Here is a 19,229-nt window from a genome sequence, read left to right as displayed (position 1 = left end):
GACACAGGGGACCTGGGCCCATTCTTTGCTCCCTATCCTAGCCTTGGAGCCGCAGGGCAACTATTGTTCTGAGTCAGGAAGCCCTGCTGTATCCCAGGAGGGAAGGCAGAAAGGGGGACCCCAGGAGCCAGACATCATCCCTAAACCTAGTCTGTTAGATCCAGTTATAAGTAGCTTCCTTCTGAGGCCCCAGTTGGGGTGAAGGCCTTGTTAGCCCAGCACACAGGACAGCACAGTATGAGTTCTGGAGCGGAACCAAGCAGCCTGGCTCTGTCACTTAGCAGGTGGACGACAGCGAGGAAGTCACCTCAGCCCTTTTCACTTGACATCGGATACAGAGGTTCCAAAAGCCCCTGGTGGGATCTCTGTTTAATCTTAGAGATGAGCTCGAGGCACAAAGGGCTGGGTACTCGGGTCTGTGGGCCAGCACGCAGAGCAGACAGAAAGGGTAACTTCGGCCAGCAGGCAGAGCAGCTAAGAACAGCGCATGACCCAGCCCTCAGGGAGCTGATACCAGCTGTGGTGAGAAACCATAAACGAATACCTAAAATATGTCAGTGAAACAGCAAGAGAAGAGAGCCCACAGGGAGAGCGGGCAGAGTGGCTGGATATAAGCTGCTCATCAGACCTGTGAGGGAGGGTCACAACAAGAACAGGAACGAAGGAATGGGTGCCTGCTGTGAGGAAGCGCATGGGCGAGCAGCAGCCACAGCAGCCCTAAGGCAGAAGGATCCTAAGAATGCTCTGGAAACTCTTAGGGGGCAGGTCTTCTAAGTGTACAACTGCCCTGGGAGCTGGGTGTTCTCACCACTCCCTCATTCCCCTGAGAACATGGAGGGGCCAGGATTCCACCTCCTCCCCAGAGATGTGCTCCGGTGCCTCTGGCGAGGAGGGACAGAATGGGTGAAAAGTGCAGAAAGCAATGGAATCACATCTCTGATTTCCGCCCAGGCCAGCCTGGGGCTCTGATAAGTTGTCTCTTCTTGTCAAGCTTCACGCCCTCTCTTTTCATGGACCATCATGTCTGGTCCTTTTATCTCCTATGGGATTAAGGGGCAGCCAGAGAGAGGAAAAAGAGATGAGGAGCTGGACTTCAACTTTCCCACTACCCTCGACCAAAACCTTCCCTAACAGGTAAGTGTGGAGTAGAGACTGTGCCCACCTGAACTCCCCAGGGTGGTGGTCTCTAGCCTGGTTCCTAAAGATCCACAACCCAGCCTATGCCTGCCTGGGCCTTGTCCCCACTCAGCACCCAGGACCTCACCATAAGTGGCACACAAGCCCCTCAACTCCAGGACTCAGCCCAGGCCTCGCTCTCCATACTCTGGAGCAGCCTTCGTTACCAGGGTGCCAGAGCAGACCGGCCCTTGTGGGCACCAGGCCAGCATCAGGCCTGGCCAAGTGCAAACAGCATGCTTGGTGCCCAGGTCCAGGAGCACTGGAGCAGGCAGGATACCCACTACCCCCGTCACAACAAACCATCCACCCTGTTGAGGGGCCCAGGCAGCCCGCACCCCTGCTGGAAGTTCAGGACACAGTCTCTCTCCCTCCCCGTCTGGGAACCAGAGGCTGTGATGGAGGGTCCAGATGCCAACAGCTGGACAAGAAGAGCAGCAGAGCCCAAGGAAGTGGAGTGGGGTGTCAAGGGATGGTGACAGATGGTCACTGATTTGTTATCATTATGATGAAACACTCAAGGGAGGATGAAAGAACTTTACCCTAGCCGCTGTGAAGACATTGCATTTGGCCCAGCAGAGCAAGAAGTATAGTCCAGTGTGGCTCCATTGAGGCAGGAGTGGCGCCAAATGGGTCAGGGCAGTAGTGTTGGTGACCCCGGCAGCTCCTGCTGAAGGCACACAGGACTTCCCAGAACACACTTGATAGCTTTTTGCTAAGATGACAGGGTCCTGCTCCTGCACCACCCACTTAAGGGGCCACATTTGACTACTGAGGACTTGTCACTAAGCAAGTGAACAGAGACACTGTGTACTTTAAAATCTTTAACATTCTTTCACCAACTTTCATTTTTAAACAGCCATGCATGGCTCCCGGCTACCACAGCAGACTGGTGTCTAACGGCGCCATCACAGCCCCCATCCACAGAGGAGAACACCGAGGCTTGCCAGAGGTCAACGCTGTGCAGCTGGCAAGCCCCAGAGGAGATGGGAGTGCGTGCCTGGCCGCAACCCAGTGCTCCCCACCCAGGGTTATCGGCGGCGGCAGCGGCACTGGGCAAGGCTAACGGAAATCATACATGTGCGGGAGATAAGGCCACCTCGTTAATCAAGACATCAAGTCCCTTTGCTTTCCACCCCGATTCTGCCAGCCTCAAGAGTTATCACACACAGACCAGAAGTTCTGGCGGCCATTTACAAAAGGGCTTTGATTTTCTGACATGAAGAAAGGCAGAAAGATGACAAACTATCCCAGCAGCTGAGGGTTCAAGTCCCTGTGGACATGGGGACTTTGTTCTTGCAAGAACAGGGAGCTGTGTGTCCTTCTGCATCACCCCAGATCCCATGTGGGCCACAGAACTGGATGGTACCCATTCTGAGGAACACAGGGCCCCTGGGCCTTTACAGATGTGGTTCCTTCCTTACGGGGTGCTGTGACCCCTACTTAATATGGCCATCACCCGAGGCCAGCTCAGCTGCAGTCTCTACTTTGAGATCTCTGACAAAGCCACCTAGTTCTCTCTCACACATCTGCAGGCCTTAATTTCTACCTTACAGTGCTTGAGATTGGGTTCTAATTACAGTCATTTGAGTTACTGTTTGGAGCCAAAGTCTCTTGGGGACAGATATCAGTTTTGTTGTTGTTGTTGTTACATATATGTGTGTATGATGTGTGTGTGTATGATGACTATATATACATATATATTTACTTATATAAATAACTTTATATATTTACATATATAAAAATAATTTTATATATATATAAAACTTTTATTTTTTATTTTATTTTATTTTTTGTGACAGGGTTTCTCTGTGTAACACCCCTGGCTGTCTTGAAATTCTCTTTGTAGACCAGGCTGGCAGAGATTTACCTACCTCTGCCTCCCAAGTGCTGGGATTAAAGGTGTGTGCCACCACGGCCCAGCTTTATATAATGTATTCTTTTTTTTTTTTTTTTTTTGGTTTTTTGAGACAGGGTTTCTCTGTGTAGCTTTGCGCCTTTCCTGGAACTCACTTGGTAGCCCAGGCTGGCCTCGAACTCACAGAGATCCGCCTGGCTCTGCCTCCCGAGTGCTGGGATTAAAGGCGTGCGCCACCACCGCCTGGCTTATAATGTATTCTTATTGCATTTATTTACTGTGTGAGTGTATGTGTTCATCTCTGTGTGAGTGCATGCTATGGCAGGCTTGTGGAAGTCAGAGGACAACTTTCAGAAGTTGGTTCTTTCTTTCCACTGTGTGGGTTCAGGGGATCAAACTCAGGTCAACTCATCAGGCTTGGCAGCAAGCATTCTTACCACTCAGCCACCTTGCCAACATATATATTTAAAATAGATACATAGGTAGTTTAGTTTTCCCTTTCATTCTTTTTCTTCTTTACTCTCTCCTAAATAAGACGGTCTTATTATGTACCGCAGGATGGCCTCAAATTCATGGTGGTCCTAGCATTACAGGTATGCACCACTATGTCTGACTTTATGCAATGCTGGGGATTGGAACCAGGGCCTCATGCATGCTAGGTGGGTCCTCTACCATCTGAGCTACATCCCCAGCCCCTGAGGACAGAAAAACTAAATCAGGAAAAGAGAGTGCCAATTAGCTACATGAATACCAGTCAGCTTGGTTCCATTTTCTGTATAAAGAGGTGACAGACAGATTTGGGAGAAACAGGATCGCACCCCCACTGTGGCTCAAATACTTTTTGTTAGGCGGACTCAGTCAGGGACACAGCCATGATGGGAGGGGACACAGGACCAAGGTTAACCAAGGACCCTGGCTCCCTTCCTCCTACTGTATCCCCTTCTTTTCCTTCTTTCCTACAAGAGAAGGCACTGTCACCACCACAGGCCACATCAGCATGACGCTTCTGGGACAGGAGTACACGCTGTAAGTGACTCAGGGGGACACCAGTACCTGGGGGTATCAAGCCTGGGGGTGAAAGAGAGTGTCCTGTGGCCTTGATAGCTGTTCCTGCCAGGGCTCTGACTCCCCATCCTTCTGCACCCCAGACCCCAGGAGAGTGTGACTGGTCGTCCCTCCCATGCCCGTTTCCACAGCATCTGGTCATTCCTACACCACAAGATGTTTTCCAAGATGAAACAGGATGGCCAGCAAAGCAGGGCTTCCCGGGACACCTTGGGAATCTTGGGGCTGTTCACCTCAGATTTAGTAGGTCTGGGCTGGGGCTGAGTCCACATTCCTACAGATCTTCCAGGTGAGGTCCACCCTGCAGCTACAATCCTAAGACCACAAAGAGCTCAGACTACACTGTGCTCGCCACAAAGAGCTTCTTTCACTGGGCCACAAGGGCCGGTGGCCTGCCTGGGAGCCTAAGGCTAGAGCGAGGCAGAAGCAGGATTCAAGGCCAAGACTGCCCATCCATCCTTCCCACGCATCACACCACCCAAAACCCCACCCATGTCAGGCAGCGGCCACAAGCATGGAGCTGTGGAGCCCGGCCCTCAACACTGCTCCTTACCAGGCCAGCCAAAAGAGGCCCACGGCATTACCCCCACCCCTCAGCTGTGGTTTCCACCAGGTTCCCTCCATCGCCTTATAAAGAGGTCCAAACTGCAGAGTCTTTTTCTGCAGAGTGACCCGCCTCGTGCTATCCCTGCAGCCCCAGTGACCAGCCTCCTCACACATTCCTCCTGGAGCAACACTGCCTAATTTAACCAGGGCCCCTGCTCCCCGGGGCTCTCAAAATAGCAGTTGCCAGGATGGGGAAATGCCCTAATAGCCCTAGAATAGATAACCTTCCCTCTTCCAGCCCCAGGGACCCAGACCAGGAGCAAGCAGGCTGAAGGACTGAGGTGGGCTCCAGCCCCACCCCTACCTGGCCCCCATCCCTTCCTTTCTTTCTTTCTTTCTTTCTTTCTTTCTTTCTTTCTTTCTTTCTTTCTTTCTTTCTTTCTCTCTCTCTCTCTCTCTCTCTCTCTCTCTCTCTCTCTCTCTCTCTCTCTTTCTTTTTTTTTTTGAAACCAAATCTCATCTTGCCCAGGCTAGCCTCAAACATTTTTATATAGCTGAGGATGATATTCAATTCATAATCCTCTTGCCTCTACCTCCCTTCAGCACCTGCCAGGGCAAGAAGTGAGGGGTGGGCACTAGGGAGAGAGGGGGGCATTGAGAGCTGTCAGAGTGCCAGGATTGCAGGCACACACCACCATGCCTGGCTTATGAAGTGCTGGGAATCGAACCAGGGCTTTGCGCATACTTGGCAAGCACTCTACCAACCAAGTCACACTCCCAGCCCCTACCTGTCCTTTTTCATTCACGCAAGCTCCTGGGATGTCCCCATTCTCCCTCCTACTCCTGAGCCCTCAGGCTCACCTGCATGGGTGGCTGCTGCCCTGATTACCCACTAGGGTTCAACTTTCGCTTCCTCCTAAGTGCAAGCCCCGCAACAGTAGTGGATAGCTGCTGTCATTCCTTGGCTATTAATTATAGCCTAAACACTTCCGGCACTTGCAGAGTAGAGGTGAGTCCTCCCTTCTTGGAGATAAAAAAGCATGTGCTCTAAATGGGAAGGGGACTTACCCAAGGTCACACAGCCCAGAACAGGCAGGAGGGAGCAGCGAGTCAAACCTCATTGTTCCAGACTTCCTACAGGGAACTACCTGTAGGAAATGGGCCTTGAGAGGAGCATGGAGGAGCATGAGAAGGAGCCAGTTTGCCTGGGGATAATATTCTTGGTAATGCTCACATAGACACTAACCACAGTTCACCCTGATATTATGGCCCTAAGCTCCCAGGAACATAAGCTGTGACTCAGAGTCCCCTTCTCCACCCCAGGGTCCCAGATCAAGACTGCCACATTAAAGCAGGGAACACCCAGGCCGCTGACATAGTGGTTAGGGAACTAGGAGGGCGGGCACTCCACTACAGCCTAAAGTGATCATTAACCAGGCAGAACAGGGTAGAAAAGTGAGGTGGACCTCTCAGCAAGCACAATGGGGCCAGTTCTTCCCTGCTGGGTCTGGGATATCCTGCAGCCACACATCTCGGTCAGTGAGGCCTGGGGCACCAGGTCACTAGCCAATTTAAGACTCACGTTTTACCTGCTGCCCGTCACTGGAGTAGGCGGGCCAGCAGGTGCCTGGAGAGTATCAAAACAAATCTCTCAGCACGGAGGATTGACCTGGGGCTTGAAGCTTCCCCAAAGTAAAGGAATGTAAACCACAGCACCTAGGACTGGACGGTCTTAGAGGGAAACAGGAAAAGCATAAAGTAACAGCTCCTGTGAAGGCTCAGCGAGGTTAATCTACCAGCCCAAGGGCAACAGCACCACGTTAGAGTTAGGACGGGACTCAATGCCCTGACTGCTTTTCCTTGACACAGCCTCAAAGTACAACATGCAGAACTTGGGGGTGGGGAAGCTAACACCCTAGTGTAAAGGGTGCTAGGGCTCTTTCCCCGGACTGAGTGGTGTACTTCTTCCTGACTAGTATCCTGTTTCTGGTTTAAGTGATCTAGGCTCAGACCCCTGCCCAGGCTCAGAGAGCTGAGGCAGGAGAACAGGAGTGTGCTGCTAGAGACAGGGCTCCCACACCTTAGGGGCCAAGTACAGGTGTCTCCTGGGGCTTCTACCATCTGCCAGGACAAGAAGTGGGCCTCAGGGAGGATGGGGGGACTGCAGAGGTGGGAGGGAGCAGAGGGACATGGGAAGCTGTGAGAGTCAGGCCTCCTGGAGTGTGACAGGCAGGAAGGGGGGACCCCACCCCCATCCCCCACCCTCATCCCCTGGGAGGCCAGGTCCTCTGGCCTGGAGAATTCCCTCCAACTGCTCAGGTGAAACGGAGGTGAGGCCCAGGCAGGCAGCCGCTTTGATCTTTATCATGAACATTCCTGTGCCAGTGTCCTGGTTCCCCCTCCTTCCCAGGCCCACTTAACGCTTTCCTGGCATTTCCACACCTCAGGTCCAGGCTTTAACTCACCTCCGCCTCCCCCATCTAAAAAAAGCACGAGAGAGAAGTGGAGGGGCTGTGGGAACTCTAACCTCCTCTCTCTTCCCTTCCTCCCTTTCTTTTAAAGACAAGATCTTGCCAGACAGTCGTGGTGCACGACTTTAATCCCAGCATTCGGGAGGCAGAGGCAGGAGGACCTCTGTGATTTCAAGACCACCCTGGTCTACAGAGTGAGTTCCAGGACAGCCAGGGCTACACAGAGAAACCCTGTTTTGTGGGGCGGGGAGATGATTGCTAAAGACAGGGTCTCAGGTAGTCCGGGCTGTCCTGAATTCCTTAATCTTCCTGTGTCCACCTCCAAGTACTGGGATTACAGGCATGTGCCGCTGTTCCCAGCTGTTGTCTTGGTTTTGAAGACAGGGTCTGTCTAGATAGTCCAGACTGCCCCAGAACCTGAGATCCTCCTGCCTCAGCCTCCAGAGTATTGACACTATAGGCATGCATCACCACATCTATCCTCCTTCATATTATTGGGTCTAATTCCAACCTGAGAGGTCTGAGAGCCACTTCCTATCACCCTAAATGGAAATGCCTAGACTCTATATAAACAGCTTCTTTATTCTTCATGTCCTGAGACTCACAGTGAATCAGCAGGCTCCTACCCTTCCTAGGGATCTTCTCCTCTGCCCTAGCAATCCCAGGCCCCCTCCTCCCACCAGCTCGCTGTCAGGGAAAGAGGGATACGGACTAGTGGTGAGTGGGTAGCAAAGGGGAGCTGAGGCACTCTTGAGAGCTCCAGACTCTTCCAGGCCTCCTCCTGGCAGCCTTCTCTCTCTGGCCCTCTCCCCAGGGCACTGGCACCTCCTTCAGCCATGTGCAGGACTTGGCATAGAGAGGGCACTTCATGGAGTTTTGTAGAATGAATGAATGAATGGTCCCATTTTGCATCTGGAGATTAGGCTCCAAGAAGCTAAGGTCTGCCCCAGTCCCACATGCCACTGGCACTCTAGAGGCTCTTAGCCTAGTGCTCAATTGCCATACACCAATAGTGGCTGTGGCTGTTTGCCCAGCATCAGAGACCCACAGGACGCATAGGTGAGTCCAGGGGTCAGATCACCACAGGACCGACATACAGAAGGACAGGACCAGTTCCAGGATGTCTAAGGGTACACAGAACAATCCCGGACCATCCTTTGTTTCAGAGCTCGGCACTTAAGGGCTGGTAGCATCAAAGAAGGAAGATATGGCAGAGGTAACGGCTGGGAGGGTATTCCAAGGGACCACCTTGGGCTTGAGAACATTTTACCACTAACTCCTGGGAGAAGTTCGAGCCCTTTGCTCCGCCATAGGCTGGCGGAGAACCAAAGAGCAACAGCGCACTGTGAGAGCAGGAAAACGGAGGTTCAGAGAGAAGGAAGTGTGGCTGTGGCCAAAGTGGGAGCCAGGCCTGGACCTCTTGCCTACTTGTCTGGCTAGGTGGGTGGGGATGCTGAGGTGGATGTCAGCTATCTTGGGGACTTCCTCTCATTCTTTCCTCAGCTTTAACAACTCTAGCAGTAGACAAGGGCTCCTTCCTTCCAGTTCCCGCACATCCAATACAATGGGGACAATAAGATCCAGGCTGAGGGGGGCCAGGGGGCGGGAACTCTGCCTGATGCTTCCTCTTCCCCAAGCATATCCAAACCCACCCTGCTTTCAGAGCCACTTCCTCCAGGAAGCCTGTCCTGACCACAGGTGCCAACCTGGTCTCCTCCTCGCCTGACAACTTCCTGCGAAGGAATGGCTTCTAAGCTGGGCTGCACTGAAGCCTCTCCGGCCTCTCCCAGGCCGAAGGCTCCTGCAGAGCGGAACCCAGCCTCCACCTCCTTCCAGGCCTTATCTCTGGCTCTGGGGTCTCGCAGACCACTGTTTTTAGAGCTACTCCTCGTCTGGGAAATGGAGTATACTCCCAACCATGTTCAGAATGTTAGATGCATCAATGGAAGCAGAGACAGATGTCCCAGTGGTCTGAATGACAGTTTGGGACTCGCCTGTGTATTCTATGTGTGTCTGCGCGCAGTATATATCACTCAGTCTCTCAATACTGGGGGTGTGCAGGCTGACTCCACTCACTAGACTCAAGAAGCCCAATGGGGAGCTTGGACCTGGCTGAGAAGCATGCACGGTGCTCAGTCCTCCTGGCGGGAGCCACACGCCTCAACCTGGGGAACTTACCAGGGTTGAGATGGAAGTCCGGGGGAAAGATAACCAAATCTGAGAAGCAGGAGTCAGCTGGAACCATGTGGCAGATATGCACCTTGCTCAAATGCTTTGCTAAGAGGGACCTGGTCCCCTCCTCCAGGCAGCACTCCTAGATTACCTCTCTAGAACCACTAAGCCTGACCCACTGAGGAAAGAGATCTAGAGGAGTCAGAGGACCTAGGCTCCACTCTCGGGGGTGCTACAGGCTGAGTGGATACTGGGACTCTCTGTATCTGTTTGCCCCTCTGAGAGGAGATAGTGCAGGGGCCACAGACAGCAGGGAGGGCTGAAGGAGATGATGGCTAGAAAGAAAAGGCCCTGTGCCAGGCTGCCTCTTAAGGGTGATAGCTTTAATCAAGAAGGTGTGAACACTACTAAACACAGGCTAGTGACCTAGGTGACCCGGGTCAGAGAACCCGGGAATTTCGGGTCTCTGTTCTCCTGGCCCCAGGGTCACAGGGCGGCAGATGGCAAAGGTGGGTGGCGAGCGGTCACTAGGGCTGGGATTTATGAGGCCATGGTCTCAACGCACCCCAGCCAGCCAGGGCTCCAACAAGAGGCATGATCCCAGTTCCCAACTATTTGAAAATTGGAACCGCCAAACACGGACAGGGATGAGTCAGCGGTTAGGAGGGACTGCCAGGAGGTGGGGGCTGGGCTGGCTTCTTCATGGGAGAGGTGGGCTGAGAAGGGGCCAGAGGCAGCTGGGCATTCCCAGCCTAGCCCCAGGAGAAGCATCTGTGGAGGTCACCTCAGGCCACCTCTGAAGCCCTCCTCTTGCCAAGCCCCTGGCTGCCTCCCCTTCTCAGGCACCAGAAGTTGAGGAAGCTGGGAAAGATGTCAAGAGTTAAAAATGAAACACCTGGGCGTGACCCACCCTGGTAGGCAGTGAGGGCTGTCTGCTCCACACTTTGCCCAACGGACAAGATCACACATCCCTGTGTGTCCGTCCCTCTTTCTCTCTAGTCCTGCTGACTCTGAGAGCCTACAAGGGCCAGATTCAAAGCTGTGAGGTGCTCCTGCCCTGACAAAAGAAGGTGGGCACAGGCTTGCCCAGGGTTCCCTGGACAAGGTCACGCATCCTCTAGGCTAAGCTTGAAAGAAGAATTGTGCTAGGATGGGGTCCCAGGACGCCCCCTCTCCTGTTCCTCTCAAGATGCTCAAACATCCTCTCTGCACCCACGGGAGCCATTTGGCCACACCTTCTGTTGCTCAGAGCCTATCGACTGCACACAGCTGGGAAGGGAATGGATTTATCCAGAAGCCCCAGCCTTTCCCAAGCCACACCCTGGGGTGTGACCCCCCTTCCTTTCCCCCCTCCAGGAAGGAGCAATCAGGATAGAAGGGTGGACTCTGTCCTGCAGCTGTGGCCTCAGTGAGGGAAGGAGGGCAGCGACGATCAGGCACTGGCGCATCTGGGGCTCCAAGCCTGCAGATGAAAGGCAGAGGGAGCTATGCCTTCAACAAGCCTGGGCTTCTTCCACCACCCCCACCCCCACCCCCACCCCCGGTCCAGACAAATAGAACATGCCAGGCACTAGGAATTCTACATCAAATAGTATGCTGGCCCCGCACTGTGTAGGAACAAATCTAAAAGCAGCCACTAGCTATCCAAAACCTACCAAATTCCAAGTATATCCATCTGGTCAACCAATAACCACCACAGCACAGGCATTGTCTATTTCAAAATTGATCCAAGGGTCAGAGAGGTCCAGCAACTTGGGCAAGGTCACACAGCCAGTCAGGGATAATCTACAGGGTTGAAAATAGGCTTGTCTGAGCTCACTACTTGCCCTGTGCCACACACCCAGAGAAAGAGGTTCCAGTGAGGACAGAGACAAGAGAAAAGATGGTAGAATGGGTATCATAGCTCATCTCACAACCTCGAGGTCACAACACAGAGCAGTGGCTGGGAAGCTAGCTTATCTGAATCCGGGGCCAGAGGAAGACCCTCCCCAACCCTCCCTAAAGCCATGACCTCATTCACTGGACCAGTGTCTGCCAGCTATCTGCCTAGTCCCTGGCAAACCACAACAAGGAAAGCCAAGTCCCTGACCTCACAGTGCTTCATAAATGTGTTCCCCATGCACAACACAGACTAGGGGCTTGGCTGTGGGTTCTGAGGAATCCCTATTGGTGAGTTCTACAAGTGGACACAAGTGCCCTCCACTCTGCCCCTAGGTTACCACAGAGGCCCCAGACTGGGCAGAAAGGGGTTCAGTGGCTGGAGAAGCCCAGAGGCCACTCGCCTTGGCATTACTCAGTCACTCTCAGCCCACACTGCCCTTTCACTACCTATCACACTCCATCTTGCTCCATGCAGCTCCCTGGAGTCGTCCTATGGTTCCATGGCAGCTCTAGCCTTCTGGATGCTCAAGCCTGAGACTCCGGAGTCTCCCAAGCTCCACTCTTTCTCTCTTTCCCACTCCTGATCAGTCGGTCCTGTGAGTCCAACTTTCAAGATTGGAGAGTCAACCCCTTCTCTCCATCTGTGGACCCAGTACTGGCTCCAGTCATGTCTGGTCTGGGTTAGAGACTCCTTGACCCTTGACCCTCCCAGCAACTACAGCCATCCTGTTAAAACACCACAACTGGAGAACTAGAGAGATGGCTCAGCAGTTAAAGGTACTTGTTGCTCTTGCCGGGGACCTAAGATTGGTTCCAGCACCCACACCAGGCAGCTCACAACCATCTGTAACCCCAGCTCCAGAGGCGCGCTCTCTCTCTCTCTCTCTCTCTCTCTCTCTCTCTCTCTCTCTCTCTCTCTCTCACACACACACACACACACACACACACAAGTAAATTTTTTTTAAAATTCACCAGGGCCCTTCAAAACCCTGAGACTTGGCCATAGCTAAGTCTGTGCCATCCGCTGCCAGGCTCCCTTCAGCATCTCACTACCTACCACCTCGATGGTGCTGTCCCACAGACATGGCAGGCACACCCCACCTCCAGCTCCTCACTGACCATTCCCCTTGCCTGGACACCCTTCCCCAGACATCTGCCCATCCTCACTTCCTTCCGCTCTCCGGAATGTGTTATCAGGGCTCTTCTTATCCGACATCATCACTCTCCTCTACACCCTGCTCTGCTTCACTTCCCCCTCTAGCTGGCTTCTGTACTGGCTAAAACACAAGAGTCAGAGGGGTGAGAATTTGACTTTTTTGGTTTTCTGCTGCAAACTTAGCATCCAGAACAAGGTCAAGTACAGAGACGATGCTCCATAAATATTTGTTAAATGAATTTTAAGTGTGATACACACCCGCCGGCAGCTGCGGTTTAAAGACTGTTTACCAGCCCACACCACCGGCTCACTCACCAGTCTACCCACACTGTCAGCCTCTGTACAGCGAGCATCCCCAAAAATCCAGAGCATCAGGAAGCCCTCCTCTATGCCCCAAGGAAGAAGAGTGCTAATGGCTGGTCCTGGGGATGTCTCAAGGTGCTCCAAATGCCCCTGGGATACTAGGATGTCCCCACTGCCCTGGCACAAGCGAGCGTCATATGAAAGAGGCGAGCATGATTCTGGTGTCGGCTCAGACTCACATTCCCAGGCTTCAAAGAGCCCACCTTGTTCTCGGGGCTTTCATGATGGTGCCCCCAGCCCAGCCATCCCTGGGCAGCCATGAGCCACACCCCTCTCAAGGCCGTTATTGACACCGCCTGACGCCACCAGGCCGGGTAGTGAGGCTGGCGGCTCCCCACGAAGCGAGTTCCACACATATTTCTGGGTTTCAGTCAGCCAGTTCCAGGCTCTAGGATCAGGAGGCGGTGGCAGGGCCAAAGAGACCAAGGCTTGGGCTGGGGTAGCCTTACAACAGGGTAGGGACCCTCAGCCCAGCTCCCCTTGTCCTTGACAGGAGCAGGGGGAGAGAAGGAGGCACTGGCAGACCATTAGGAAGCCACTAGGGAGCTGAGTCTTATCCCCCATCCGCCTCCAGCCCGCCCCCCACAGCTGGAGCTGGACCAGGAGAAAGGCCAGAGCTGGGAGTCCACCCCTTCCATCCCAAACTCAGAAGGTCCAGGACTTAGAGGTCTGGCCTCCAAGTTGCCTCTGACTCATCACCGTATCTTTCCAAATCCCACCCCCAGCTTTCACCCCAAGGCCAGGCAGTCCTCAGGCCTCTTCAGACCCATCCTAACATCCAGACCCCAGGGAGCAGCCGAGAAACAAGGGAAGACTCCCTGCAGGTCAATGGGGGCCCAGGACATACGTCTCCCTCATCATGAACAGCACACAGCGCAGAGACCTTTCAGATCCTACAGACCTGGTCCTCAGAGCCTGGCCCCTAGCTGCCTTCAACTGTCTGCAGGGCCTCAGGGGCAATTAACTAGCCTACAAATGACTGCTCCAGAGTCCAGCTCCCGACATCGCCAGGAGCCATCCTGACCCGCATCACCACTGTGCCTTGCTTGACGTAGTCCCTGTGCCACATGGGGCCAGAGTTCTTACTGATAATGACATCAGTGACAAATTTCATCAAAACGTGATGGTGGGGCCTGGGAGGTGGCCTAGTGGGTGAAAGGGCCCGGACACAAAAGACCCGAATCTGATCCCTAGGACTCAGGGGTAGGAAAGAACCGGCTCCTACAAGTTGTCCTCTGGTCGTTACATGTATGCTCACCACATACTTAATAAATATAATACACTTTAAGAATCTGGGGCTGGGCGGTAGTGGCGCACACCTTTAATCCCAGCACTCGGGAGGCAGAGCCAGGCGGATCTCTGCGAGTTCGAGGCCAGCCTGGTCTACAGAACGAGATCCAGGAAAGGCGCAAAGCTACACAGAGAAACCCTGTCTCGAAAAACCAAAAAAAAAAAAGAATCTGGGGCTGGAGAGATGGCTCAGTGGCTGGGAGCACTGGCTGCTCTTCTTGAGGACCCGGGTTCAATTCCCAGCACCCACATGACAGCTCATAACTGTCTGTACCTACAGTTCTAGGGGACCCAGCACCCTCATGCAGGCAAAACACCAATGCACATTAAAAAAAAAGAAAGAAAGAAAGAATCTGATGGTGGCGGTAGGCAGGTAGGACAGGGGGCAGTGTCAGGGGAGCTTTTCCTATCTTCAGACTTTACTCTTCTGAGTAAGCAAGTGGGCGAACCCCCCTAACCTCTCTGTGCCTCCATTTCCTCTGCTTAGATTCTAGGGACCATGCTAGTCTCCATGGCTCAATGCATTTCAACAAATACATTTCCGGGGCTCTTACTTGTTAACTTATGCCAGTTAACAAAACCAGATGGAGTAGTTACCTGCACTGAGCCCTGCACAGGACTGGCCCTGTCAGTCATGGATGGAAGAGGAGAGAGGAGGGAGGCATACCCCCTCACTGCCGAACCTTTGGGCTGCTGAGATTCTGGGAGATGGGGAGTCACTGTCTTCAACTATGTGTCTACTGCTAAGTCCTCCAGGTTCCAATGGATAGTTCAAAACCTATGTTCACACACAAAGCCTTGGTTAACCTCAGTGGGTCACAAAACAAAACAGACAGGAATGTCAGAACAAAGTGGGGGGTGATAGACAGGGAAGATAAGAGAGTGGGGGTGAGAATGTCTAGTTTGTATTATATATGTGTATGAAACTGTCAAAGAACAGGTTTAATTAGTAATATTAATTAAAAATATTCAAGCATGATAAGAAATGAATAAAAACAGAGAACAAGTAAAACCAATAAACAAATAGAAAAATAGTTAAGAGGACCAGTGAGCTGGCTCAGCAGGTAAGGGTGCTTGTGGTCAAGCCTGATGACCTAAATTCAATCCCTGGTACCCACAAGATTGAAGGAGAGAACCAATTACGGCAAGTCATCCTCTGACCTCCACACATGTACCACCCTACCACACACATACACAGAAAATAAATAAATACAGTTTTGAAAAAACAAACAGATGAGGTCTTGTTACCATGGAACTGAAACAGAGCAGAGGAGATGGATAAACAAGTGAATAGGTTCATGTTAGATGGTGACAAGAAAAAAAAAAAAAAGCAATGTGGCTGAGGGTGGAACTCAACATGGAACATATGATTACATGTGAGAAGTCCTGGGTTCGATTCTCAGTACTCACAGGGGAGCAGGGGGTGGGGGATAAGTGAGTTTGGGCTAGGAGGGGCAGGGCAGAATTATCAAGACCTGAAAGGAGGCAGAGGGTCCTGTGGATTCAGGGACGTATGTCCCAAGCTAAGGGAAAAGCAGGTGCAAAGGCCCTGAGGTAGGAGTGTGTTAGGCATGTTCAAGAAACTTAGCCAGGCCTGGTGGCTCAAGCCTGTAATCCCCGCACTTAGATGGGAAGGCGGGAGGATCAGGAGTTCAGGGTCATCCTTGACATGGTCAGTGTGAGGCAAGCAAGCCTGGGATGCATGAAACTCTGTCTAAAACATACCCCCAAAAAGTGGGGGAGGAGGGTGAGAGAAAATAACAGGGAGACAAAATGACCAAAATACAATTATATACACATATGAAGAGCAAAAGAATTTTAAGATGTTTTCAAAAAGAAAAAAACTAGCAAGTGAAAACCCAAAACAAAACAGAAACTTAGTAAACAAAGCACAAGAGAGGAGAGTGGACAGCAGAGTCCCAGAGGGAGCCGGGCCCTGTGGGGTGAGGTTCTAATTCTCAGTAAGGAGGGGAGGGGGCGTGGTGAGCAGGGAACAGCAGAAGCAATGTGAGGCTTTGCTAACAAACTTAGGGTCCCTCTGTCCACGGACACTGAATACATGTAACCCATCTACGGCACTTTGCCACTGCCTGGCCTGCACCCCAAGATCTCCCTACCCGGCGCTTACTGTCTTCCAAATCCTGAAGCATCTACTTGCATTCAAGCACCTTTTTGTTAACCTTCTCCCAGACAGAGACTCAAGCCCACAGATCTTAACTTGCCTCTGCTCATCCTGAGAACAGGCCTGGGCCAAGCCAAGCAAGGCCCAGACGACTCCTCAGACACCCGGAGTTCAGCCTAGGAGATGGGGGGCGGGGAGAACCACACCTCTAAAGATCCCTAAAGTCCCGCCTCTGCCCAGACTCTGAGGACGGTCCTGCAGTCTGATGCATGCACTCTCTCAGTTCTGCCCTTTGCCTGGCACAGGTCTGGAACAAAGAGGGTAATGGGAACAGCTGGGGTACAGGGTAGCCAGCTGTGCGGAGGGAAGGGCTGAAGTCACTCCAGGAAGGAGAAATTCCCCGGCTCCCTTGAGCAGCCTTCCCTGCAAGGAAGTCCAAGGGAGGCAGGAAGCAGGTATTTCAGCCACTTCCCTCCTCAGCCTGGAAAACACGGTCACTGCTCCTGTCACTCTCAAGACTCCTATCAACAGTGGGGCTGGGCCCAAGAAAGGAAGGGCTAAGACTGAAGTCGGAAGGAAAGGGTCAACGGGCCAGGGCAGGTCCTGAGTCAGCCAGGCCTGGTCCCATCCTTTTCGCAGAACAGAAATTACTCCCCCGCATAATCACAGACCACTGTCCCTGCCTCCAGTTAAGACTCCAGTGTAGGCTGCCCTCCCCCACCCGATGAATTCTGCCGAGAATCCAATTGCAGGGAGGAAGGAATCAAGAGCAGCAAGCCAGGCTTGCTGGGACCCAGGGCTAAAAACTGATCTTACTGAAGCTGCACTGGCTGGTGTCTCCACCCATTTCACATATGTGGACACTCAGACTTGACCAGCTGGGACTACAACTGGGTCCATAAGACCCTTAAGGCTAAGCTCTTTGGGGGAGAGGGACCCAACTCTGAGCTTGTGGGGGGGGGCGATCAGTGATGACTGCCTGCAGCATCTGTAATTCTAGCACTTCAGGGCTGCCTGCTGTCTCTTCTGAATGAGTCCTAGAAGGCATGGAAAGGCGCGCCCCGGCCCACCCAGACCACCTCAAGCCACCATGGGCCAGCACACAATAGCCATGCAGAAAGTATCTTCCCAGTGAATGAGCCTGGGGGACTCCCAGTGACTGTGATAGAATGCCGCTCATTTAAGATTTGGTGAATGAACAAGTGAATAGGGCAATGGTGGCAGTCAGGGAATTTCAGTAGAATTCCTCAGGCCCTCAGCAAACAGTTCCACCCACCACTCCTGCCATTGTGCGGGCCCTCACTCTGGGGAGCCCTCCACAGGGGGCAGAGCTGAGGGGAGGTCAGGGAAAGATAGCACTCCAGGTAGGTCTAGGTCATTGCCTTGGAGAAGGGAAAGTCAGTTTTAGGAGCTCCAAGTTCAGGCTGAGTGGGGAGTCAACTGTAGCGCCCTGCTCTGTAGGGTTGGGGTGAGAGGCCAGACAGAAGACTAAGGAAGAAGGCTGCTGCGATGGAGGGTGGGGAAGAGAGGTGCTGTTTGGGTGGGGCAGAAACAGTAAGGGGTCAGGCCTGGTGGGAGGTTAAGGAGTGACTCAGGAGGGCAGAGGTGAGAGAAAGCCAGCCAGGCAGGGACAGAGAATCAGTCACTGGGTAAATACTGGCCCAGTTGGAAAAGTCACCCTCTTGGCTCTGAAAACGGGGAACAGGGATGGAGACTGTCTAGGAGCACCTTGGGCTCTGTGGCTCACCACAGCAGGTCCAGATGTACCCCACCCTCATCTTCCACCCTCTGCCGGTCCAAACTCCTCCCAGCCCTCCTTGAGGTCACTCAGGTCCTCTGGACCTCTCCTGCCAAGTGCCTTCTAGGTCTTAGGATTCCTGACTCAAGAGTTCCCTTCTCCTCCTTGCGGCCCCAGGTGAGCTCAGGGCTGAACTGTAGGGTCACAGAGCATCCCACTTCGGAGACCCGGGAAGAATAGTAGGGAAATTCAGCTGCTCCTGGGCCCACTCATAACAGGCGCTGCACCCGGCACTCATTCCATCCAGGCCCAACTGCCCTGAGGCTTCCCATTCTGAGTTCCCTTTACTCACGTGGGACTACCTCCGAGAGGTTAACCAGCTCTCTCCAGGTGTTACAGAGTCAGTGCAAGGCAGTGATTGATTTAGCTCATGGCTTGGAGGACTCCAAGGTGCAGGGGCGCTCCACACAAGCGTCAGTTTTGTTCCAAGTTTTTACTTATGACTGCCTGATTATAGTCTCCCCAGAGGACAGCATGGTAAAGTTCCAGCGAAAACTGACAGGGTCCCCATCACCACGGAGTGCCTCTTCTGCCAAGTTGGCAGCAGAAAGGGGTACCCTTGTCCTGCCAAGTTCCCACCCTGCTAGAAGTTTCTCCGTCAGGGCCCCGAGAACGGCAGGCCGAGTCATGCCCAGAGGCGACTCTGAGCCTGAACAACGTGGCCAGAGACCCTCGGGTTTCCAAGCTTGCAGGGACGGCCCCTGACCTCCACGCTGGGTCCCTGGGGCGTCCCCTAGGGAAAGCCCCACGCTGCTGGGTGGCGCTGGCCAGTGCCAGCCCAGGGTCCTGCGCGGGCGCGGCCGTCCCGGGCCAGAGTCCCAGCCGAACAGCCTCCGGTGTCCCCGCCAAGTTGGCGCGCGCCCCCCGCCCACGGCCCTTGGCCACGCACACTCACCGCGAGCAGCCGCGCGTGCAGCAGCAACCCCAGCAGCAGCGCGCCCACTGCCCGCTGCCCCATGGCCCGGCCTCGTTCGATGGCTCGCTCGGCGCCGCCCGCAGCCAACCGCTCGCTGTCCTGCGGAGTCCTTCGGACTGCTCGCCTCCCCCCCCCCCACCCCCCGTCCCCGCCCTCCCGCACACTCCCCGCCCCCGGGTCTCCGGCTCCGCCCCCGAGGCGCCAAGTTCAGGAGCCCTAAACCCCACCTCCAAGCCTCTAGCCACGCCTCTCAAAGCTAGGCTCCGCCCCCGAGGCCTTCTGTCCTGGCCCTCTAGGTCCCGCCCCCGTGTCTCCCGCCACGCCCCCACAAGACCAGGCCCCGCCCCCTCAGAGTAGGCCTCCGCCTCCAGGCCGTTAGCTAGGCTCCCTGGAGCAGCGGCGCGGCGCACTGTGC

The 19,229-nt window shown here is 53.8% G+C and overlaps 1 protein-coding gene across 2 annotated transcripts in view; it reads right to left on the bottom strand.

Annotated features, from left to right (window-relative positions):
* Positions 1–18,915, bottom strand: part of Hspg2 (heparan sulfate proteoglycan 2) — a 100,854-nt gene extending 81,939 nt beyond the window's left edge. Inside the window, exon 1 of one of the 2 annotated variants that reach the window (XM_059255221.1) lies at positions 18,794–18,915. In XM_059255221.1, the coding sequence (XP_059111204.1) occupies positions 18,794–18,856 (63 nt within the window). In that variant the 5' untranslated portion in view covers positions 18,857–18,915. Of the gene's footprint in view, positions 1–18,190; positions 18,706–18,793 lie in introns of those variants that run through there. The other variant, XM_059255222.1, reaches the window with a different exon arrangement.
* Positions 18,916–19,229: the final 314 nt, after the last annotated feature.

This window comes from Peromyscus eremicus, chromosome 2, assembly GCF_949786415.1.
Source record: "Peromyscus eremicus chromosome 2, PerEre_H2_v1, whole genome shotgun sequence".
NCBI lineage: Eukaryota > Metazoa > Chordata > Mammalia > Rodentia > Cricetidae > Peromyscus > Peromyscus eremicus.
Note: the sequence above shows the minus strand (reverse complement) of the source record. Positions and strands in the feature narration are given on the sequence as shown.